Here is a 23816-nt window from a genome sequence, read left to right on the forward strand (position 1 = left end):
GCCTCGTGATTCGAAGTGGTCAGAGCCAAAGTGCCGTTTTGTCGGGAGAATGCTTGCATCTCAGGGTAACTAATTGGGCCTCAGCTGGTTTGGGTTTGATGTACTATATATCTTTTTAGCTCGGGCCTCTACTAGGAAGGCCCCCTGTACACATATTCCAAATGGGCCCGGGTCAGGCCTGGCCCAAACCTGATGTCCCCCTCATTCTATAAATATAAGTTGTAATGCAACGTAGAAAGGGGAGAGAAGGCAGAAACTCTGCTCAAATACAGTTAAACAACTCCATTGTAAAAACTTATTCTAGCTCTAATACAGACTTATATACAGACTCGTGGACTAAGGCTAGTTAACGCCCCAACCACGTAAAAATCTTGTGTCGATCCTCTATTCTCTTTATTATAATCAGTAAATATCCTTCTTTAAGATAGTTGCCGAAAATCTCGGTTAACAGTTGGGTTTTGGAGAGTTTGCGATTTCTAAAAATCGCAGAGGATTCAGGGTTTCAGGTTGGCGCTACGACACTTGGTTAGAGTGCCGTGACTCATTTGAAGGTCCTTGAGGCTGGGGTTTCCCTCGGACTGCCTTAGGGCCACGACGCAAAATGTGAAAATTTATAGGCTAGCCCTCTGTCAGGTGCGTCACCACAGCCCTTAGTGGCGGCCATCGCGGTGCAAAATACTTGGGAATTCTTGGAGGCCTCTCGGCCTACCGTGGGGCTGCAGTGCAAAATGGGAAATTTTAAGTATGTGTCTTTGGGTTTTAGAAAACCAAAGCAAAGGCTCGGGAACGATTCCACTACCTGGTTTAGTGAAATTCGAAGTCCCGAGGGGCTAAGGCTTGATCTTAAAGCTCTTAATTGGTTTAGTTCTTGATGGATATTCTTTAATATGTTGTGACTAGGGGTATCGCAAAGCTCAAGAGGAAAGGATCATGCTCGCAGTCGCTTTACCTTATTGCTCAAGACATGAGGTAAGAAAATCGATACTTGCACCAAGTGTAAGGCATGCTCCCCAATTATAGGACGCGGGGATGACCGTGTCATGAATCTGTTTGGAGTATATGTCTGCTTTGTGTAAACCTTTGTGGTTATAACTGTTTGTACTGATTGATTGTGGTCGTGAGGTCGTTATCGGGATTACATGCGTAATGTAGGTCATAGTGGCAGGGCCATTATAGGGGTGCGATATCCGCCGTAGTGGCGGGGCCATTGTGGGGGTGTGATATCCACCTACTCGACATTAGTCGCATACTAATTGGAAACTTTATGTGAACCTGTTGTGATTATAAAGTATGCAGTACATGTTAATGTCTATCTGGATATCTGTTTTATCTGTTTGGGTTTTCTTACTGAGCATTGGCTCTCGGGTGCTTCGTGGTGTAGGTAAGGGCAAGGGAAAGTTGGACCAGCCATGAGATGGAGAGTTGTAGGGGCAGCGTATACATACTTAGCTTGCTCGGCCGCCACGATCGAGAGACATTTGAGGAACATGAGTTATTAGCTGAATTTTTCCGCTTAGGTCGGCTAAATCTGTAATTTTGATAAACCTGTATTTTATTTAGAAACTTTTGGGATCCATTGTAATTATTCAAACTCTTTTTAATGAAACGTTCAACTCATTGACCAAAATTTTTAATACCTAAACTGTCGTTTAACCTTAATTACACTTTTAAGTCCAAATGTCTCGCTTAACGAGTTCAACACTAATTTTAACACACGGTATAACAATCCTGGATTAGTAGGGCGTTATAGGAATGGTGAACACTTGCCGAAATATTATCAATGAATACTGGTTGAAAGGCACGCTTTGCCCACTTACTCCGACTAACATTATTCTAGATCCATTTTAATTATAAGGGCATAATTATTGCTCTATTGTTTATTTTTTGGTTGTAAGACACGTATTGCCAACCTTTTTTTTTACCACCAATTATTACTCTGACAATTTTTTATTTATTTATGTGGTTGTCAGGCATGTTTCGCCCTTAATAAATGACCAATAACCTAGTTCAATTCACTTCTTTATGTTTTTTCTTCAAAAGCATGTATTGCTCGTAGAATTTCTAAATTCAATAGACACGTTTTGTCCATTTTATTATGAGGTATAAGCAAGGGAGTGTAAATATGTGTTAATGAATAAAATTTTATTTTAGTAATTTTAAGTAATATATATTTTTCCTTTAAAAAAGTAATATATTTTTAATTCATTATTTAAATTAATTTACATTTTTTTATTAATTAAATACAATTTTATTTGACTTTTATAATTTTAAAATCAATTAAAATATATTTTTTTAAATAATTAATGAGTCTTTAAAGAGCATGTGCACCAATATGTTAACGTAAGAGACTTTTTCTTTTAAAAAAAGATTAGAGACTTAAATGCTACTATATTAAAAGATCATGGACTTTTGCCTTAAAAAAATTAAGGACTTAAATGTTACTATATTAAAAGATCAGGGACTTTTGCCGCTAATAACCCAACTATTAATAATAACAACTAATGAAAACTATTATCGTGGTGGATGACAAGGCTTCTATAAGCCATTTTTTTGTTTCTTTTGAAAGTAAAAAAATACTTTTAGTCTTGTTTGGACCTTGAATTTTAAGAGGGAAAAAAATGAAATCTAAAAGATTCTATTTTCTCATGTTTGGATTGAATCAATAAATTAAGAATTTTTTTCTAGAAAAATTAAAACTTAAATGTAGTATAATGTTGATGTCGTTTTTCGTCAACTTAAAATGTAGAGCAATTAAACAATAAGGACTATGGCGCAGATAAATAAGATGGCAAAACAACAAGAATTTTACGTGGTTCAGCAGTTAACTCTGCCTAGTCCACGAGTCTATTTTATTAAGACTTGGAGTTTTCTAGAAATCCTTCAGGGATGAATTCTCCAGAATTTCTCTCCGTGTATCCAAAGATCTGTCCTTTATAAATGTTCATGAACTCTCTATTTATAGAGAGTTTTCAGAGTTCATTCCCACATATTTCGAGAAGATACTTCTGCTTATTAATTAAAATAATGATATTAAATATTGTAACTCCTATATACAAGGAAACGTCCCCTGAAGACCAGGGGGCGAATAACAGACTTGTTAATATCGCTTTAATGTTGGGATGTTACAACAATAAATATCTTTAAATGTATGGAACACATTACATCGGATGACCCACTAAATCTTTCGAGGTCAGCAATCAGCATCATGTCGGTCCAGGTCTATAGATAAGTTACGAACTAGCCGCCTTACTCCAAGACCAGCTCGGAGCGGGGTAGATACCAGCGAGGCTGTTACATTTCGAGCTTGTACTCCTGCTAAGCTCGGTCTACTTGATCCGAAGACACCCGACAACGGATATACCCCGAGCTAAATTCTTTCGAGCTCATAAGGAACTTCGAGGTTAAATGTATTCGAGGTTGCCACCTTGATCTGAGGGTTTGATATCTGGGCCACAAACATGCATTTTAGATATCTCGAGCTCACATTTGACGAGTCCAGCTTTCGAGGTCACAATCTCGGGTCTCAAAATCTGGGTGTAACATCTTGCCCCCTCAAAAGTAAAAGTTCGAATCCTATGAGAAGGAAACTTTTGAACTACTTTCCTCGGGAACCGTTCCGTCACACACTCGAGTATGGACACGCGTCAGTTGGGTATTGCTCACTCAAGGCACTTGAGTGCCTTGAAACTCTGCCCATGTCTTTCCGCCTGCCCTCCTTTTGGGTACTATCATTTCTCTAGTCCCTGACCGTTAGATATGATACAGAATCTGGCCAATGGCCCAGATTAGTTCAACTTTTAACATCCCCGTGGGCCTATAAATAAGTTTCCGGTTGTCTTCTCCATTTTTCCTTCACATTCAAACTTCCAAAAAGAAAAAATAGAGCCTTTCTTGTCTAGTTCTTGCATGTTCTCCAAGCCGAGAAGACAAAGAAACGTTGGACTTTTTAACTCAGTGAGATCGCACTTGCAACCGCTCGTTCAGTCATCCATTTCTCTGTTTCCACCGATTACATTGTGTAAGTTTTCAGTTTACGGCTTCTTTGCGTTATATATACATTTTTTTTTTCTTCATGTATGTTTATGCTTCTGTTACACCATGGGCACTAGGATTTATTCTCGACCCATTCACTAGTTTAATGCACTAGGATTAGGGTGCTTCGACTGATAGACATTAGGTTCAAACCCAGTTTTTGCGAAAAAGGGTCCAAATATGGTTCCTTTTTTGGGTTTTTAAATTTTAGAGGCCATATCTTGCACACCAAGATATCAGGTACAAAATCAGTTTTTTTTTTTTTAAGGAATGCATGATTCCCAAAAATATCGCCTTTTAAACAACTGCCACCTTTTTTCCCTAATACTTCGGGATTTCCCATAACATATCCACCTTCCTTCCTTTCGGTGAAATACACGCTCTGAGATTGGCCTCATCCTTTGGATTGAGCTTGCCTTGTAGCTTCAATCATTCGAGCTTAGGTTCTTTTTTTCTCTTTATTTCTTGTTCGCTTGGCCCTCACCCTTTTGCTTTCTTGTTAGATGCTGCAGAATTCGGGAAAGTGGTGGGGGTCAAAGCTCGCGATTCCTTACTCACCAGTAACTTCGAACCCATAATCTCCTTTTACTCGGAACCAACGCTTAATTCGGGAGCAAGAATTGAGGCATGAGCAAGAGGAGATTCGAGATCATTTCCGACGTCAGATAGACAAGGTCGAAGAAGGGAAGAGAAAAAGACTAAGAGTCGCCCTTTATCCGGATCCGGACACCGAGCTTAGACCGATTCCCCTCAACCCTAAGCTCAAAGTGACAATCACCTTCAAGCTGGGTGATCTTCAATTTTCGCTGATGGGGGAACCCTCTACCTCGCAGCCGAGGAGAGAATTCTTCAAGGCCGATCATTACTGGAGCTCGGTTACATCGTTAGGTCAGATAGCTGATATTCTGGCCTTTCACGGAATAGGACTATCGGACTCGTTGAGGTGTCGAGCTCCGACCTCCCACGAGCGGAGTTGCCGCACTCCAGGAGATGGAAATCTTGACAGAAAGCTGAGATACGCAGCTTGGAGCCAGGAGCATATGAAGGCAGGGGCGATTCTGCCCTTGAAGTCTTTTTCAAGGACTTCACAGACTTTGTTGGGTTGGCTCCCTTCCAACTCAACACCAATTCTTATAGGGTTCTGTCTGCCCTAAGGTCGCTTTACCACGAGTTGAAGTGGAAAGGACCTTCGCCTGAAGAGATCTTATATCTCTTTTGCCTGAAAAGCAATCCCTCCCGAGCTCGGGGAGGAGATGGCTTCTACTATCTCTCGAGCTATCCCAAGGAGAAGAAGATGTTTGAAGATCTTCCCAACCACCCTCCTGATTTCAAGAAGACCTTCTTCTAGACAGATGGCCTAGCCCCGTCTCGATTCTACTCTTTCAGACGGATTCGTAAGTATCGCAACTTCCCTTTATTCTGTGCTCGAACTTTGTTTTAGGCTTGTGCTTAGTTGAAATGTGTTTTATCTTCTAGCCAACTACCATCGCCCCACCCCACCAAGGAGATGAGGGAGCACAAATAAACTCTGCTCCAACTTCCCTATGGCATGAGATCCCTCTCCTACCTCCTACACGAAGGCAAGCTCTGGGCATGCGGGCTCTTAGAGGAGGATCAGTCTATATCTGACTGGTCCAACAAGAAGTACGACCAGTGGGACCTCGTGCCTTAACCGACCGGCAACCTCCCCACAAGGAGAGATGCGAGGCCTCCATCTCTGGCTCAACGTCAAAGGAGTCCACAATCGGGGAACGAGGCCAACGATGAGGCCTTGAGCTCGGGCTCGGATGAACAAGGTACAGTCATCCTTAGCTCGGATTTGTGGTCTCCCTCACTACTAAAACATAAGCCAGATAGATTAGTATTGTGTAAGGACGATATGAACCATTTTTATGTATGGTCTTGGGTAGATGAGAGGGTACATAGGTTCGATAGCTGGCTCGGGAAATACGACACCATGTATAGCCTGAACGAGGTATGGAACAGAATAGCCGTCCAATACGGGAATAACGACTATAGGGACCTTTCGAGGTTGACATCCACCTATAGGGAAGGTACTCCCCTCCGCCTCTTCTGAAGATGGGGGAATTTCGTGGTCGCCGAGCACAAGCTCGGGGGAGAGTTCCAGTTAGGTTTCTCTCCACTTGTCTTCTCATCCCTTCTGTTCGTATCATGTTAAATTATTTTGTTTTTGGAATAAATCATAATGTGGTGTAAATGTGCAGGCGAGATGGACTCCGACCTTGACAACATCCTTGAGAGTGGCGGGGCCAAGAGAAGTAAGTGCCCGAGGGGCTCGCGGAAGTCTGAGCGACCCGTCAAGGTCCTCAAGGGGACTGAGAGGACACCTCCTCCACCAGTTCCAGCTGCTATGAGCCCGGCTGTGGAGCCGACTCATCAGGTCGAAGCGTCCACTACGGTTGAGCTCCAACCCCCTCCAATCATGGTTCACCCAACACTCGGCCCACCTCCGAAAAAACCCTCAGTTTCCACAACATGCAGGTTATCGGTTTCTACTCACGTCGATGAGTATGTAATTGACAATGTTGCCGGATCCCATGGGGATACACTTGGCTCGGACATTCTGTCTCGAGTGGGCCAGAGCTTTAGTGGCTTTGACGCCCCTCATTGGCAGTTTTTGAACAACGCTCGAGACTGCAATACACTTTACGAGAAGAGTGTCAAGCTTACTGCTGCGGTAACCTTTATTTTCTCGCTATTAGCTGTATTTACACTTGGTCCATATGCTAATTTGATTTCTTTATATGCCAGGCTCTTGCTGTCTCTGCCCAGCTCAACTATAAGCTGAACAACGAGATCCACTCGAGCATGTCCCTTGCTTAGGAGGCGAAGGACCTTCAGCTCAAACTGAATGACGAGCTCAAGGCAACAAAAGCTAAGGTGGAGGCAGGAGCTGAGGAGCTAAAGGCTAAGTCTTCCGAGCTTGAAAAGCTGAATGCCCGGCTCGCGGAGCTTGAAAAGGAGAATGCTCGGGTCAAGGAGACCAATGCCAAGCTTGAAGAAGAGAAGGTCGTCACTTTCGAGATCATGGAGGGTGAAAAGACTCGTCTTCTTGAATAGTTTAAGGAGAAGAAGGACCGGGCAGTCGACACGGCCATGTACAGAATCTGGGCCAACAATGTCGACCTCGACACCAGCTTCTTAGGTCCTCTTGAAGCGAAGCTCGTGGCCCAATGGCAGGCTCGGCTAGATGATGAGGAGACTGCTCGAGATGAGGCGGAGAGAGTCGGGGGGGACGCTGATGCCGAGAAGGCCAAGGAAGATGCTGAGAAGGCCAAGGAGAATGTTCCTCCTTCTTAATTCTTGCCTCGGGGCTGTGTCCCTCTGAATCTTTTGTAATAGCCCATTTTTTTTATTTATGCCCATAGGGCCAAGGAAATTTTACAGCTCGTGAAAGACCTGTCCTTTATGATATTTGAGACATCACTTTTTTGAATTTACTTTAATACATTTGCTTTACATTTCTTGGGTCAAAATATTTTGCATAATTTAAATAAAAGTATCATATATGCCTGTTTACTCATACAAACATAATTTGGATTTAAGCTCGAGGTTCAATGCATTCATGCACAATTTGCTCGAATTATCCGCTTCCAATATCGTTATTTGTCAAGGTCGGATATTACTTTTACCATGCACCCGAAATTACTTAAATGGCGTGTAATGCAGATGGTTTAGTTGTATCTTACTTTTTTAGTTAACTTTTCTCGTCCTCGGTTATCTCTCCGAAGTTATGAGGTCGAAACTATTGTTTTGCAAGATACTCCAGCCTCGATCTCGACTTAACACGAAGTGGGCTATGCTCCAACTTACTGTCAATTAGTTTAGCTGGTTTGTTCCAAACCTATTAAGGTCGTGTTAGGTTTGTAATCCATACACTTATATTTTTATCTCTTGATAATTTGATTATGTTCAAACTTTCTTATCTCGCGCATTTGGTTACGTCCAAACACTTGTATGTTTACAATAGTTTGGTTATATCCAAACTATCTTAACTCGTGCATTTGGTTATATCCAAACACTTGTATGTTTTCGATAGTTTGGTTATATCCAAACTATCTTAGCTCGCGCATTTGGTTATGTCCAAACGCTTGTATACTTTTTTTTTTATCTATGCTTTTTTATTTTTTTCAAGCTGATGGTATAAGTACCACTAATGCCCCCTTAATATCCTATGAATGTGACCATGGGTTATTAAATTAAGAGAGATTGCAAAAAATACAGCATATTAAAACGAAATCAAACTTTATTTGATAAATCCAAAAATGGAAAACAATACAGACAAACAAGCATGGTTATAGGCGACATCCTTCCTACACTATTGATAGTAAGGTCGTAGGTGCTCGCCATTCCATGCCCGTGGTACCAGACTTCCATCCAATCTCGCCAACTTGTACACGCCAGGTCGGATGACTGATTCTATCTGATAAGGTCCCTCCCAGTTTGGCCTGAGCACACCAGCTGCTGGATCCTGCATTGCCAAGAATACACGCCTCAGCACCAAATCTCCTACGTCAAATTTTCTATCTCGAACTCTTTTGTTGAAGTATCGGGTAGCTCGCTGTTGGTATGCAACATTTTTTAATTGAGCTTCGTTCCTTCTTTCTTCGATCAGGTCCAGAGTTTCTTCAAGCTGAGAGTGGTTCAAGGTTTGATCATAAGCAAGGGCTCGAATTATGGGAATCTCGACCTCGATTGGCAACATAGCCTCGCAACCGTATGCCAGAGAGAACGGGGTATGTCCTGTTGATGTACGGGCCGTGGTCCTATATGCCCATAGGACTTGAGGCAATTCTTCGGGCCATCTTCCTTTAGCTTCTTCCAACTTTTTCTTTATCGAACTCTTTAGGGTCTTATTTATAGCTTCGACCTGGCCATTCGCCTGGGGATGGGCCACTGATGAGAAGCTCTTTATTATCCCATTTTTATCGCAAAAGTTGGTAAACAGATCGCTGTCAAACTGGGTACCATTATCGGATACAATCTTCCTTGGCATCCCATATTGGCATATGATGTTCTTTACCACGAAGTCAAGGACTTTCTTCGAGGTTATCACTGCCAAAGGTTCGGATTCAGTCCACTTTGTGAAGTAATCTACAGCGACCACTGCGTATTTTACTCCGCCCTTTCCAGTCGGAAGGGAGCCTATGAGATCGATTCCCCAGACCGCAAATGGCCACGGGGAGGTCATCATAGTTAGCTCGGATGGTGGAGCTCGAGGATTGTGGCGAACCATTGGCACTTATCACACCTTTTGACGTAGTCGAACGAGTCTGATTTGATGGTAGGCTAGAAGTATCCCTGACATATGATCTTCTTGGACAGGCTATGCCCCCCAGTATGGTCTCCATAGAACCCTTCATGAATTTCTTCCATGATTTTCTTAGCTTCGGGTGGGGTCACGCATCGGAGTAGCAGCATGGAATATCCTCTCCTATACAGCTTTCCATCTACAATGGTATACCTAGGGATTTGGTATATCAACTTTCGAGCCTTGGCCCGTTCTTCCGGGAGAACGCCGGTCTCGAGGTACTTAACTATCGGAGTCATCTAGGTTGGCTCAGAATTGATCACACAAACATCCTCTTGTTATGGCTTGTTAATACTAGGTGTCGCGAGATGTTCGATTGGCACGACATTCAGTTCGTCATTCTCAGTAGAGGTAGCGAGCCTAGCTAAGGTGTCTGCGTTCGAGTTTTGTTCTCGGGGGACCTGATCTATTGCATAGAACTCGAAATGCTCCAATGCCGATTTTGACTTTTCTAAATATGCCGCCATTCTCGTACCACGAGCCTGGTACTCTCCCAAAATTTGGTCAACCACCAGCTGGGAGTCACTATAGCAATGTATTGCTTTGGCTTTGAGCTCCTTGGCTATGCAAAGTCCCACCAGTAGAGCCTCGTACTTGGCCTCGTTATTCGATGCGTCGAAGTCAAATCTTAAGGCAGAGTGAAATCGGCTTCTTGCAGGGGTGATCAAGATTACTCCTACCCCCGATCCATTTTCATTGGAAGACCCGTCAACATAAAGTTTCCACAGCCCGTGGGCCGGGGTTATAACTTCTTCGTTGGCCATGCCCGCACACTCCACTATGAAGTATGCCAGGGCTTGTCCCCTAATGGTCGTCCTTGGATGATAGGTGATCTCGAATTGTCCGAGTTCAACGACCCATTTAAGAAGTTGACCTGAAGCTTCTGGATTGGACAAGACTTATCTTAGTGGTTGATTAGTAAGTACATGGATGGGGTGCGCCTAAAAATAAGTCCGAAGCTTTCGAGATGAGTGAATTAGAATGAGGGCTAATTTTTCCATCAAGGGATATCTTGATTCTGCCCCCAGTAATCTTTTACTGACGTAATACACGGGCCTTTGCACTTTTTCTTCTTCCCGCACAAGTACCGCGCTTATGGCGTGCTCAGTCGTAGCAAGGTACAGGTACAACACTTCTCCCGTAATGGGTTTTGACAAGATGGGGGGTTCTGCGAGGTGCTTCTTGAGCTCTTGAAAGGCCAACTCGCACTCCTCCATCCATTAGAATTTCTTGCCTCCCCTCAAAAGGTTGAAAAATGGAAGACAATGGTCTATAGATTTTGAGATGAACCTACTTAATGTCGCCATCCTGCCAGTCAAACTTTGGACATGTTTCCGAGGTAAAGGCATGTCGATCAGAGCCTGGATTTTATCTGGATTAGCTTCTATTCCTCGAGCATTTACAATGAAACCCAGGAATTTTCCTAAAGATACTCCAAAAGAGCACTTCTGAGGGTTAAGTTTCATGTTATATCTCCGTAACACGGCAAAGCATTCTTCGAGGTCATCAACATGGTTATTGTTAAGTTGAGATTTAACTAACATATCGTCAACATAAACTTCCATGTTATTCCCTATTTGTTCGGAGAACATCATGTTCACGAGCCGCTGGTAAGTGGCTCCAGCATTTTTGAGCTCGAATGGCATGACGTTATAACAATATAGCCCTTTGTCAGTTATGAAGCTCGTATGCTCTTGGTCCGGGGCATGCATGGCAATCTGGTTATATCCAGAATAGGCATCCATGAACGAGATAAGTCCATGCCCTGCCGTGGCATCCACGAGCTGATCGATCCGCGGTAAAGGGAAGCAGTCTTTAGGACAGGCCTTATTGAGGTCCGAGTAGTCAATACAGGTTCGCCACGTCCCGTTAGGCTTCGGGACCAGCACTGGGTTGGCTACCCAATCGGGGTAAAAAGCATCTCTGATGAATCAGTTTGCTTTTAACCTGTCGACTTCCTCTTTAAGGGCCTTTTTCCTATCGTCATCCAGTTATCTTCGCTTTTGCTGCTTCGGTGGGAAGCTTTTGTCAATATTTAACGCGTGGCTCACTACATTTGGACTTATCCCTATCATGTACAAATGTGACCATGCGAAGACATCCTGGTTCTTCTTTAAAAAGCAAATTAATTGCTATTTGGTTTCTTCGTGGAGATTTTTCCCGACCTTTACCGTTTTCGGGGGGTCTGATTCTTCGAGCTCTTCCAATGGTTCGAGATCAGCTCTTTCCTCCACTCTTGGATCGATTTCTTCATCTATCTCCAAGACTGTCCCATCCTTAGTCTGAATAACGACGAGCGCTTGTGCGCTCGCCTGCTTCTTTCCTTTTATGGAAATGTTATAGCATTCCCTTCCGGCCAACGGGTCTCCCTTCAGCGTCCCGATGCCACTAGAAGTCGGGAACTTGATGGCCAAATGCCTTACAGACGAGACTGCCCCCAGCCCTACTAGGGCGGGTCTCCCGAGCAGCACGTTGTAGGCCGATGGCAGGTCCACTATTACAAACTCCATCATCTTGGTTGTTGAGACTAGGTAGTCTCCCAAGGTCACAGGGAGTTCAATGGACCCCATACAGGCAATCCCCTCTCCTGAAAAACCGTACAGTGTCGTTGCAAAAGCTTTTAGGTCACGAAGCGCGAGTCCCATCTTTTCTAAGGTGGCCTTATAGAGAATGTTCACTGAGCTCCCATTATCAATGAGGACTCGGTGAACCCTCTTGTTCGCGAGCTGGAGAGTGATGACTAGTGGGTCATTGTGAGGAAACTGAAAATAGGATGCATCGTCCTCAGTAAAGGTTATAGGCTGAGATTCAACCTTTTGGAACTTTGGAGCTCTGGGTTCGGGTTCATAAGGGGACCCATCCCCAGTTTTCAGCTCGTTCACGTACTGCTTCTGGGCGTTTTTGCCCGATCCTGCGAGGTGAGGCCCACCCGAGATGGTTACCACATCTTCTCCATCAATCGGAGGGGGTCCCTCTTCTTCCCTAGCTCTGGAATTGTTGTTTTGAGCAGGCGGCAGCGCAGCTGTCCTCTGGCTGGTAGAAGCCTAATTATTGTTCTGGTTCCTGACATACTGCCTGAAGTATCCTCTCGAGATCAGTCCTTCGATCTCGTCCTTCAGTTGCCTGCATTCATCAGTAGTGTGCCCAGTATCTTTGTGAAATCGATAGTATTTACTGGAGTCTCTCTTGGACTTTTGATTTCTCATGGGGTCGGGATGCCTGAAGGGGACCTGGTTTTCATTAGCTAGGTAAATATTCTCCCGAGACTCGTTGAGCTCGGTGTATACCTTGTACACGGAGAAGTATATTTCCCCTTTCTTCTTATTTCCCCCCTCTGCCTCGGGGTTACTTCCTTCATTCTTCTTTCTTTTGGAAGGGTTTTCTATAGGGGGTTTCGAGGCTGATGGGTCAGCCGAGGTCGAGGCAGAGTTTACGTTTATCGTTGTAGTTATGGACTGAGAGGTCATATTCAGCGTTTACCTCGCCTCTTCTACATTGACAAACCTCTGAGCTCGTCGATTAAACTCGGTTAAGGACCTCACAGGCTTCCTCTGCATATCATCCCAGAGGGGACTTCCCGGCATTACCCCAGCTTGGACGACCATTAAATGACCGCTGTCGTCTACATCCCGAGCTCGAGCGACTTCCAGATTGAATCTTGTAAGGTAGCTCTTTAACGTTTCATTTGGTTGTTGCCAGACATTGGTCAGGGTCGATGCCTCGGGTCTTAACCCGGTCATGGCTCTAAAATGCTTCTTGAAATCTTTCGACAACTGATCCCAATAAGTGATTGAATGTCTCTTATATTTTTCAAACCAGTTTTTTGCTGGTCCTGTAAGCGATGCTGGAAATAACATGCATCTGAGCTCGTAACCCACATTACTTGCTCTCATTATAGTGTTAAATGTACTCAAATGACTATACGGGTCGGATTTCCCTTCAAAAGGTGGGACATGAGGAATCTAAAACCCTTGAGGAAACGGAGTGTTGGAAATGTGGGGAGCAAATAGCTCGAGCTCCTCATCAGAATCTTCGTCTCGATTCCGACCTTGCTCATTCTGTAAGAGCCTAAATGCTCTTTCCAGTTGGTCAATTCTATCCTGAACTGGGTCCACAGGGGGTCTCCCTTGAAATTGGTTATCATTGATCACAATTCCAGGCTCGCGCCTTCGCAGGGGATCCTTGCGCCCGTTTAGGCGATCTCTCAGATCTGGGTTCGAGGGATTACCACTACCCTGATTTTGATTCAGGTGTTCCCGCAGGTCAGGGTGGTTCCTTTGGCTTCCAGTATTTCTACGTCCTTGATCATACATATTGACTGATCTGGTGTCCCTTGAGTCGTCACTGGCGAGGCTCGTCGCATGATTGTTTCGAGATGGATTCCTTTTAGGCTGCCTTGTCTCTGTAGTGCGAGACCGAGACATTTGGCTTCTCGCAGGCTGAGGGCCTCTCCATTCTCTAGTCGCTTCTTCATTCCCCTGCTTTCGTCCAGCCCGCCTTTCCCTATCACCCTGAGTCGGTTGTGTGTTCCTCAGAGGTGGTGAGGGATATCTTATTGGCGATGGAGGGAACCGTATGGGTGACAGTGGCTGCCACCCATTTCGGGGTCTGGATGGTCCCGAGTTCGCCTGTGCCGGCTCGGTAACATTCTGCATGTTACCATGATTTTGAGTCCGAGCCTCTGTAGGGGATCGGTTATTCCCAGTTTCAGCTGGTAACTCAGCAGTTGAGTTAACCAGAGCTCTAGCCCGGGTGTTTCTTCAGGGCCTCGAGAGAGCAGGTTGCTCTGCCGGTGGCAGAGGTTGCTCCGTTCTTCTTGTGGCAGCGTTTTTGCGAGGGCGCCCACGAGGCCTGCGGGGAGGAACATGAACGTCCCGCGGAGGTGGGGCTTGGTTCTCAGGCGGAGGTTGAGGTTGAGCAGCCTGTGCCTCCGCAGCTAACCTGGCCAGCTCCTCATTCTGCTTTTTGGCCTCAACCAACTGTTTTCTTAACTGTCGATTTTCGAGTTCCACAATGGGGACATACCGCTCGGGATTATAATACATGTCCTCATCGTCCCTGGGAGCCGGAGGTGTCGGAGGTCCTCGAGAATCGGAGGACTCACTTCTTTCTTTTGGTTCTGGATTCATCATTGGCTGCTTCCCAGGGCGTCGTGGATAGTTTTCTTCAGGAACATTCTGATCATTTTCGGCCATAGCTAATCAGGGATTGTACTGCTTAAGGCTCTCAATGAAAGCACCAAAATGTTGACGCCGTTTTTCGTCAACTTAAAATGTAGAGCAATTAAACAATAAGGACTATGGCGCAAATAAATAAGATGGCAAAACAACAAGAATTTTACGTGGTTCAATAGTTAACTCTGCCTAGTCCACGAGTCTATTTTATTAAGACTTGGAGTTTTCTGGAAATCCTTCAGGGATGAATTCTCCAGAATTTCTCTCCGTATATCCAAAGATCCATCCTTTACAAATGTTCATGAACTCTCTATTTATAGAGAGTTTTCAGAGTTCATTCCCACATATTTCGGGAAGATACTTCTGCTTATTAATTAAAATAATGATATTAAATATTGTAACTCCTATATACAAGGAAACGTCCCCTGAAAACCAGGGGCGAATAACAGACTTGTTAATATCCCTTTAATGTTGGGATGTTACAACAATAAATATCTTTAAATGTATGGAATGCGTTACATCAGATGACCCACTAAATCTTTCGAGGTCAGCAATCAACATCATGTCGGTCCAGGTTTATAGATAAGTTACGAACTAGCCGCCTTACTCCAAGACCAGCTCGGAGCGGGGTAGATACCAGCGAGGCTGTTACATTCCGAGCTTGTACTCCTGCTAAGCTCGGTCTACTTGATCCGAAAACACCCGACAACGGATATACCCTGAGCTAAATTCTTTCGAGCTCATAAAGAACTTCGAGGTTAAATGTATTCGAGGTTGCCACCTTGATCGAGGGTTTGACATCTGGGCCACGAACATGCGTTTTAGATATCTCGAGCTCACATTTGACGAGTCCAGCTTTCGAGGTCATAATCTCGGGTCTCGAAATCTGGGTGTAACATATAATTTTTTAAAATTTACAACATATGTAAATATCTACAAAAAAAAAAAAGAAAATATTAAAAAAAATCTCTTATTAAATTGTGGAATATATTTTTCTCTATTTTTTCTCCAATATTTTCTCTCATAAATTTTACCTAAATATGAGGTGATATTTTTTTCATTTGAGTTTTTATCTTAGAAAAACACTTTGAGACAAAGCCACAAATATATAGGGGTTGGTTGGCTGACCTCTTAAAAGCCACTTCATGACTTATGAAGTGCTAAAATCACTTTTAACAATAGTTGGGTATCTTTTACTCTAACAAATATTTTTAGAAAAAATTAGTCTGATCAGTCTTTTTGAGAATTGATTTTTACAAAGCTAAAAATTAAATCAAAACCCACATGCCATAGCCTTGTGGGAGAGAGCTTATACAAGACTCAAAAGCCAAAGTTACAAAGTTGGGCCAACCGACCCTACAAACTAGAACACAAATTACTTGTAACAAAAATTATTAAAAAATTAATTAAGCTGAACCACTTGTAAACAATTATGTATGTCTGTATACTATAATCATACTCATATCTTAAAATCTCAAACTATTAATGGTGGCTAGTAATTCAAATTCCAATATAACAAATAAGCAAAAATAAGTTCTCCATAATTTATGTCATCATGAGAATATATACTTCAAATGTAGTTAACATCAAAGTCAAAATAGTATATTAATTCAATTCTACCAATTTCATTGCCAACCCCTTAACTTCACTGTCAAGCCAAATTCAAAGAGAATATCATTAAATACTTTAATTTCAAAATAATGAAGAATTGTTAAAAAAAAATTCTTTCTAAACGTCACATAATTCCTAAAAATGTACTCACTAAGGAAAAAAAAATGAGATTGAGATTACCTAAACAATCCTAATATGTGCAGAAACTGAATAAGTGATGACAGCCAAATGAATAAGCTTAAAAAATAAAAAATAATTACTATTCATATCTTGTTATATATCATATCCTCCATATTTTGTATTCCCCACCATATCAAGTTATATATATTTGTCTAATTCAAATAATTAAAGATTCTATAACTAATAAAACACTATATACCCAATCTCTGTAAATATTCGGCCACAATCACAATTTGGTGTTCCTCACAAATAAAGTTGATATTCAACTCAACCAAACCACGTTAGATTCTGGTGTGTTATTTCACTTGAATGTTTTTTTAGGGAATACTCAAGTATTGTCGTTATTTATAAAATTGTACAAAAATATGGCTACATGGACAACAATACTTTATGTAATATATCTCTTAGTTTAGGAAAATTTCACTGTATTTTCTTAGTGAAAAGAGTAATACTAGATTTTGATTATTAGATCCCACTCTTAATTACTTTATTTTCTTGAATGAGTGTTGATTTAAGCATTTTAAGATATTGAACACTATATGAGTTGGCATTATATATATGGTTTAGAGTGTCTAATACCACTCCTTAAATCATCATAGTTGAGATCGGACTTTAAATTCAACCATATATAACATACTTTGGGTAGCTTAAGATCAAAGATGAGAATCGACCAGAAAATGCCAATTTTTGAAATACCTCAGTTAAGATGCCTTCTAACATAAGTCCACTTAAACAAAGTGGTGACAAAGAAATATTAAATATTCCTGTTCCTCAACAAAGAGTTACCTTGATGGTTTAATCTTAACACAAAGGAAAGGATAAGGGGCAGAAGCAGCCAGCATCTGATTCCTGTTGCCATAGATCCTTCGTTTCCCCATTTGGTCTATTCTAATAAGATTATTGTTACTGTTCTTATTCCAACAAAACTCTTGTTGATGCATTTTGAAACCATGTTGATATATATCAGCTTCAGAATAGAATAGGAATAAGTATCGGAATAGGAATATTAGTCTTCATATCATATCCAAATCTTGTGATATTGTTACTTGTACATTGTTGGATTCTAGATTCGTTTTCTGTTTCAGTTGTACCTGAAATCAAGCTTACTAATAATAAAGATAATAAATATTCTTAATTTGTTATGTTCTGTGTGCTATGTTGCCCATACCCAGACCTAATATTATACAAGTCATCCATCCATATTGGTGGGATCTGATCAGAGATCCATTATTTATAAAGCTACTGCAATTATGAGAAGAGTGAGTTTCCATGAATGAAAAAGATAACTTTAACAATTTAAAAAAACTTTAATTAATAAATAAAGATTATAAACAATGAACATGCACAGTGGGTCATTTGCTGACCAGCCCAGACTCAGACACATGCCCCTGCAAGCATCATGCCGCACATTCCAAAATCCAATGTGACAGGTCTCTCTCTACTTCTACTTCTATATATAGAGACCCCTCAAAGCTACTCTCAATTCATTCTCCACCGGGCCCTTTCAAGGCATTCTCCTAATATGTTGAAATGCACTCTTAGTTCTTCTTTCTTTCTTTTATGTACTCACTTTTCTAACTCTTGGTAATAGTATTACCTTCTTCGGATATCTTTGAAGATGGATGTTGTTGGGAGTTCCAATGATGCCAAATACGAGTGCTTGCTTTTTGGTAAGACATGATAAAATGTTGCTGCATATATAAGAGCAAAAAAGCAAGGCAGCTTAATTTGAACTGTGCATGCTGATCATCCTTAACCTTATTGTGTGTGCATGCAGATATGGATGATACCCTCTACCCATTGAGCTTAGGACTCAACTTGGCATGCCGCAAGAACATTGAAGGTATGGCTTTCTAAACAATTATGAGATTGAGAGTGATGATCATAAGGATATATGAGCCCTTATTCCATTTTTCGTTTTGTAGAGTTCATGTTGCAATTCTTGCATATTGAAGAAACTCAAGTACCTACGATGTGCCTCCAGTTATACAGGGAGTGTGGGACAACCATGGCCGGTCTTAAGGTAATATACAAAGCTAACTAAACCTCCTTAAAACTTGACCCTTTTTTTATATACTAATTGATCACTTGATCTTATCCAAGACCACCTTTCTTTCTCCTTGTTATCCCCCCTAAACAAATAATCTATTTCATTCAGGAACTCGGTTATGAGTTTGACAACGATGAATTTCATGCTCATGTCCATGGAAAATTACCCTATGATGCACTGAAGCCTGACCCGGTGTTGAGAAACCTTCTACTGTCCATGCCACAGCGGAAACTAGTATGTGATACTTAGTAGTTTAAGATTTTCTTGAGAATTCTGATTTGTATACAAAATATGGGGTGTGGCAATTTCTAAGAGGAATTTTTATGTTTTCAGATCTTCACGAACGCTGACAAAGCCCATGCAGCTCAAGTTTTGAACAGGTTGGGGTTGGAAGACTGCTTTGAAGGCATCATATGCTTTGAAACTCTTAACCCTCCTCCTGAACCCCTTGACTCCATCGCTGCTGCTTCACCAGAGGGTCATTCCAACGGTTTACATGAGACTAAGAGTCAAACTTCCAACTCCAAAATCCTCTGTAAACCCTCTCTTGAGGCAATGGAAGCCGCTATTCGGATTGCATGTGTTGACCCCAAGAAAACAGTAAGATAGAACCCCACTTCGGCTCTTCAGTTCTGTGATTTCCTCTTCCCTTGATTGAAAACAACAGATAGTTATACAAATTTTACTTCCATTTTCAGCTTTTCTTTGATGATAGTGCTCGAAACATTGCCAGTGGAAAAGCAGCGGGACTTCAAACTGTTATCGTAAGAAAATCTAAATGGAATCTGGTCCATTTCCAGTCAGTAATTTTCATTTGTTTAATCTGTTTTGCCACATGAGCATGTAAGAGGTCTTCAAAACATATCAGGGCTGTTGGTGACCCAGAAGAAGCTAGACACAGTATTTAGTGTCTTGACAAGAAGAAGATTAATAATTAATTTGTGAATGTTGATGATGGCAGGTTGGAAGCTCAGTACTGGTGCCTGGTGCAGATCATGCCTTGGGGAGCATCCACAACATCAAAGAAGCACTACCTGAAATATGGGAAGGTGAAGTGGGGAAACAACTACCACTGGAGCTATTGATCCAGTCATCTGCGGTGGAAACCGTAGTTGCATGAGCATTGAGCTACTACTAAGTCTGTTAAGTCCAAAGTCCTATAGATACCAAAATCATGTTGTGATAGAAACAAAGTCTTGAAAAAGTCATTAGGTGCCAGTAATACTGTAATAAAGTGATTCCAGAATCCTTTTGTTGAACTGTTTTGTAATATAACAAAACAATGACAATAGAAAGAAGCTGCCTATTGTTGTTGAACTGTTTTTGTAATATAACTAAACAATGACAATAGAAAGGAGCTGTCTATTGCTTTTCATATCTATCCAATCCATCACGAGTTACATTACTCAATCTCTCTATAGCTTACACATGGGATTTTGCCTCATTCAACATTGCAAAATGATATTAGTTGAAAAAAAGAGAAGAGGGGAGAGTTGAGAGTGAAACCACATTATTAGAAAAAGGTAAGTCAAGTCAAGCATCGAGAGGCAACTCTCCAGAGTTGATGATTCTGCAAGGTGAACGAGGGGTATCTGATCTGCTAGTCTCCTGGGCTTCAAGTTTCCGAACTACATCCATTCCCTCGATAACTTGTCCAAACACAACGTGGCGATTGTCCAACCATGGAGTCTATATATATACAAGTCAACAACAACACTCAATTAAGTAATTAAAAGCATTATATGATAGAAAATGCAAAAGGGTCGGATAGGATCATAGGACCTTGACTGTGCAGATGAAGAACTGGCTGCCATTGGTATTAGGACCAGCATTAGCCATGCTCAACACTCCAGGCCCCACATGTTTCACTGCACATTTAGATACATATATATAAATATAGATATTGGACAATGAAAGTGATAATAATAACAACGAGAATAAAATACAGGCATTAAGTAAGCAAGGACGCACAGTCAAAATTCTCATCTTTAAAGCTAGAACCATAAATGCTTTTTCCACCGGTACCCTGCACAGGAGGACAGGAGTGGAATCAGTAGATGTTTGTTTGTTTAGCAATAAATAGTAATAAGAAAAGTAAAAAAGAGAGGAAGTCGATATATACATACGTTTCCTTCAGTAAAGTCCCCTCCTTGGATCATGAAATCTCTGATAATGCGGTGAAAGGAGGAGCCTTTGTAACCATATCCTTTCTCTCCTGTTAAGTGAACCACCCATCGAATAAGGAAAGCATTAATATTTGTTATTAAAAAAAGGAAAAAAGAAAAGGTTTGGGTTTTTACCTGTGCACAAAGCACGGAAATTTTCGACGGTTTTGGGGACGACATCTCCAAACAAGCCGAGCACAATGCGACCCTGAGGCTCGCCGCCGACATCGACCTCGAAGAAGCACTTGGAGGTAACTTTGGCTTGCAGCTGTTGCTCCTGCTCCACCGAGCTGCGGATGGTGCTGCGGCGGCGCAGCGTTGTGGTTGTTAATCTTTTCGCTTTAGGGAAAGAAGAGAAGACAAGGGCACTTGGCTTTAGAGAAGAAGAAGAAGGGTTGAGCTTGAGGCTCGTGGCTATTACTCCTGGACGAGTAGAAGAAGAGATTTTGGTGCCGAAGCTAGGGACTAACACTCCAGACACTGCAGTAGCCATGGTCTTGAACTTGAAGGTAAGAAAATGGAATTTGGATATGGCAAAATTGGGATTTTTAGTTATATTTAAGGGTGGGATGTCACACGTGTGTATCTGGTACGCGTGTGAGTATGTTCCTATAAAACAATGAGAATTTATGGACAAGAGATACAGTAGTAAGAGTATATACGATGAAGATGCGCGCCACTCCCACTTTGACTCTCACAGTCCCTACCTCGCTTTCTCCTTCGCTCCTCTTCTTCCATCGAAGAAAGCCCTCTTTTCTCTTCTCCAATCCTAAGCCCTTTCTCTTTCTTCTTCACCACTCTTCTACTGCTTCTTCTTCTTCCTTCCGACTCCGCTGTTCCTCCTCCTCCCGTTCCCAATCCATATCGGAATCAGAATCGGAGGATGGTGTTTGCATAGATATCCAGAGGCTCCCCAACAACTCCCGCAGAATACTCTCCTCCGTCGCCATTAATGCTTCTCTCCTCGCCGTGTGGAATGTCTTGACTGATTACGAGGGATTGGCCGATTTCATTCCCGGTCTTGCTATTAGCCAGTTGCTTGATAGGGGCCCTGATTATGCACGACTCTTTCAGGTTTCACTCTATCACCTAACACCTACTGCTTCTTCTTCGTTCCATCCTTATAACCCATTTTGCTCTCTTCCATTTTATTCAGGTGGGTCAGCAGAACTTGGCCCTTGGCCTCAAATTCAATGCTAAAGGCGTTGTCGACTGTTATGAGAAACCACTTGAAATCCTTCCCTCTGCCCAGAAGCGTGAGATTGAGTTTAACATGGTAGAAGGAGACTTTCAACTCTTCCAAGGAAAATGGTCAATTCTACAAGTATGATATAAATTCCTCACTTTCTTCTAATTTTTCTATTCATTCAAACTAGTGTCTTAAGTGTTGGAACTTTACTAGTGTCTTAGATGTTAGAACTTGTAAGGGGATCACAATATGCCTTCTCAAATCTCATACGCCCAACACAAAACAATTTTCGTTGCTTTATGTAGTGAATGAGTAGTTGCTTTATCTAGTGCTTGGTATTAAGGAGACACTATTGTCTGTTTCAGTGTAATAAAAAATGTCACATTAAATTTATGGCGATGCAGCTTGATAGTGGATGGGATGGTGATTCTGTGGCTGACCAAGAAATGCATACAACTCTTTCTTATTTGGTTGATGTACAGCCAAAGCTATGGTTGCCTGTACAGCTGGTTGAGGGCAGACTTTCCAATGAGATAAAGGTGAACCTTGCCTGCATAAGAGACGAAGCAGAGAAAGCATTTAGCAAGACTATGCGCTCTCTTTGATGTCATCTACAGTACTATTTCTGATTGTTTTCTATGCCCTCAATCACAATATTGTTTACTGGGTTCTAAAACAAGTAACAAAATTATAATGTGCATCTTTCTCATGTATGTTAGTTGAGTCCATAAATTATCCTGCTTGCAATGAAGCTCCAATTGGGTTTCAGCTTATGATGCTCCTCTCCTTTTGAGAAGGGCGTGCTCATCGTCTGTTATTGGAATGTCCTTAAGTTGAGGAGTCAAGGTGGTGTCAGCTGCAGACTGCAACGGCTCCACATTCTCAGGATGACTTAATTGTTCATATAACCGAGAGAAGTGAAAAGGTTAGTTGATTCATCTCTTGTTAGTTACATTTGTAAAGAAATGACTATTGGAATAAGTATGGCTAAGATCCTGGACTAGGCCTATGATAAAAGGCAGACCAGAACTACGCCATTCCACCATATCATTTTGGGATTTTTCCACCTAATACAAATATACTTTAAATACTTACTATTCTGAACCTAAAAAAAGAAACGAGGAGAAAATTATAATTTCTTTTCAGTTAATTTCGTTTTAACCCATTTGGTGTTTTTAACTAAAGATCAGGTTTATAGGTACAATTTAAATTCTTGTCCCCTTGTTTATCATACATTTTCCTAGCTGTATTTTCTTCTGTTGAATATACTCAAGTCAGGTATGAGTAGTCAGTCCCATTGCCATGGTTTCTCTCTTGAGATTCGATGTTTGATTTCTCATGAGGAGCATACCTAGCAATTTGCTTTCTTTTGCCTTTCAAATATTATAGGGTACAGCAGGAGGACAAGTATAAAATAATTTGACAATTGTAATTAATGAAGTTATAATTGTCAAAGGATAAGAAATATCTCTATTTATGCCCTTTTTTTTTGGTTGGTTTTGAATTTTGATTGCTTCCATTGGTATTACTTCTTTTGTTTATATATCTCTCTTTTGATTCGTCTTTTCATTTTCCCCTTTCATTTTGTTTTCGTACTTTTGTAGATATGTACACATTTATGTGTATGCATCCTAATTTTGTAACTGTGGTGAAAGAATGGCGTCTTTTAAATAATTATTACATGTTTTGCAAGTTTTTTTATAACTTGTCTTGTTTTAATTTCAAGTGCATCATCACTAAATTACACTGCATAAGAAGAAGAAAAAAAAAGGAGATATCTTCTGTGATCAGATTAATCCTACTATTTGGAAGAAACAATATTAAAAGAGACTTTGAATGTGTATAGACATAGACAGGAGTGATCATATTGATGTGCTCATAAGCAGAGTGGAGCCTAACAAACGAGACAATAAGAACTAACTCAAACTCACAAAGTTAAGAGTCATTAGTGGCTGAGAACCTGTACCAACCATCATTGATAATTTGATGCGTACCTGCTTCGTGACTCAATGTCTTGGGTGCACTGCATTCAATTAACTTAACACAGTGATAGACCCCGGGAGTGGTAGACTATAGGAAATAA

The 23816-nt window shown here is 41.5% G+C and overlaps 3 protein-coding genes across 5 annotated transcripts; 2 read left to right on the top strand and 1 right to left on the bottom strand.

Moving 5' to 3' along the window:
- The first annotated feature begins 17689 nt into the window (after positions 1 to 17689).
- LOC133791060 (uncharacterized protein C24B11.05) lies at positions 17690 to 19765 on the top strand. Its single transcript, XM_062228952.1, has 7 exons — positions 17690 to 17999; positions 18107 to 18172; positions 18255 to 18352; positions 18488 to 18613; positions 18713 to 18979; positions 19078 to 19143; positions 19341 to 19765. Exons 1-7 carry the CDS (start codon positions 17948 to 17950, stop codon positions 19497 to 19499), a joined length of 834 nt encoding a protein of 277 aa, XP_062084936.1. The 5' UTR covers positions 17690 to 17947; the 3' UTR covers positions 19500 to 19765.
- Positions 19722 to 21079, bottom strand: LOC133791087 (peptidyl-prolyl cis-trans isomerase). Its single transcript, XM_062228981.1, has 5 exons — positions 20680 to 21079; positions 20506 to 20594; positions 20351 to 20405; positions 20162 to 20247; positions 19722 to 20068 (listed from the first exon to the last, which is right to left on the bottom strand). Exons 1-5 carry the CDS (start codon positions 21035 to 21037, stop codon positions 19913 to 19915), a joined length of 744 nt encoding a protein of 247 aa, XP_062084965.1. The 5' UTR covers positions 21038 to 21079; the 3' UTR covers positions 19722 to 19912.
- Positions 21080 to 21106: 27 nt separating this feature from the next.
- LOC133791068 (uncharacterized) lies at positions 21107 to 22878 on the top strand. 3 transcript variants are annotated; one of them, XM_062228960.1, is made up of 3 exons: positions 21107 to 21618; positions 21701 to 21868; positions 22099 to 22878. In XM_062228960.1, exons 1-3 carry the CDS (start codon positions 21208 to 21210, stop codon positions 22336 to 22338), a joined length of 819 nt encoding a protein of 272 aa, XP_062084944.1. In that variant the 5' UTR covers positions 21107 to 21207; the 3' UTR covers positions 22339 to 22878. The 3 variants fall into 3 exon arrangements, with proteins under 3 accessions (XP_062084944.1, XP_062084958.1, XP_062084950.1); XM_062228974.1 differs by having other exon boundaries at positions 22216 to 22878; XM_062228966.1 differs by having other exon boundaries at positions 21124 to 21618; positions 22138 to 22878.
- Positions 22879 to 23816: the final 938 nt, after the last annotated feature.

Source organism: Humulus lupulus, chromosome 1 (assembly GCF_963169125.1).
Source record: "Humulus lupulus chromosome 1, drHumLupu1.1, whole genome shotgun sequence".
Classification (NCBI taxonomy): Eukaryota; Viridiplantae; Streptophyta; class Magnoliopsida; order Rosales; family Cannabaceae; genus Humulus; species Humulus lupulus.

Bases quoted from the DNA above. Each gene is read 5' to 3' on its own strand.
- LOC133791087 (XM_062228981.1), bottom strand. From the start codon at position 21,037: ATGGCTACTGCAGTGTCTGGAGTGTTAGTCCCTAGCTTCGGCACCAAA. The intron at 20,595-20,679 runs GTAAAAACCCAA...TTCACTTAACAG, and splicing joins TTTCCGTGCTTTGTGCACAG to GAGAGAAAGGATATGGTTAC. The intron at 20,406-20,505 runs GTATGTATATAT...CCTCCTGTGCAG, and splicing joins GGGACTTTACTGAAGGAAAC to GGTACCGGTGGAAAAAGCAT.
- LOC133791060 (XM_062228952.1), top strand. From the start codon at position 17,948: ATGGATGTTGTTGGGAGTTCCAATGATGCCAAATACGAGTGCTTGCTT. The intron at 18,173-18,254 runs GTATGGCTTTCT...TTCGTTTTGTAG, and splicing joins ATGCCGCAAGAACATTGAAG to AGTTCATGTTGCAATTCTTG. The intron at 18,353-18,487 runs GTAATATACAAA...TATTTCATTCAG, and splicing joins CAACCATGGCCGGTCTTAAG to GAACTCGGTTATGAGTTTGA.
- LOC133791068 (XM_062228960.1), top strand. From the start codon at position 21,208: ATGAAGATGCGCGCCACTCCCACTTTGACTCTCACAGTCCCTACCTCG. The intron at 21,619-21,700 runs GTTTCACTCTAT...CATTTTATTCAG, and splicing joins ATTATGCACGACTCTTTCAG to GTGGGTCAGCAGAACTTGGC. The intron at 21,869-22,098 runs GTATGATATAAA...TGTCTGTTTCAG, and splicing joins GAAAATGGTCAATTCTACAA to TGTAATAAAAAATGTCACAT.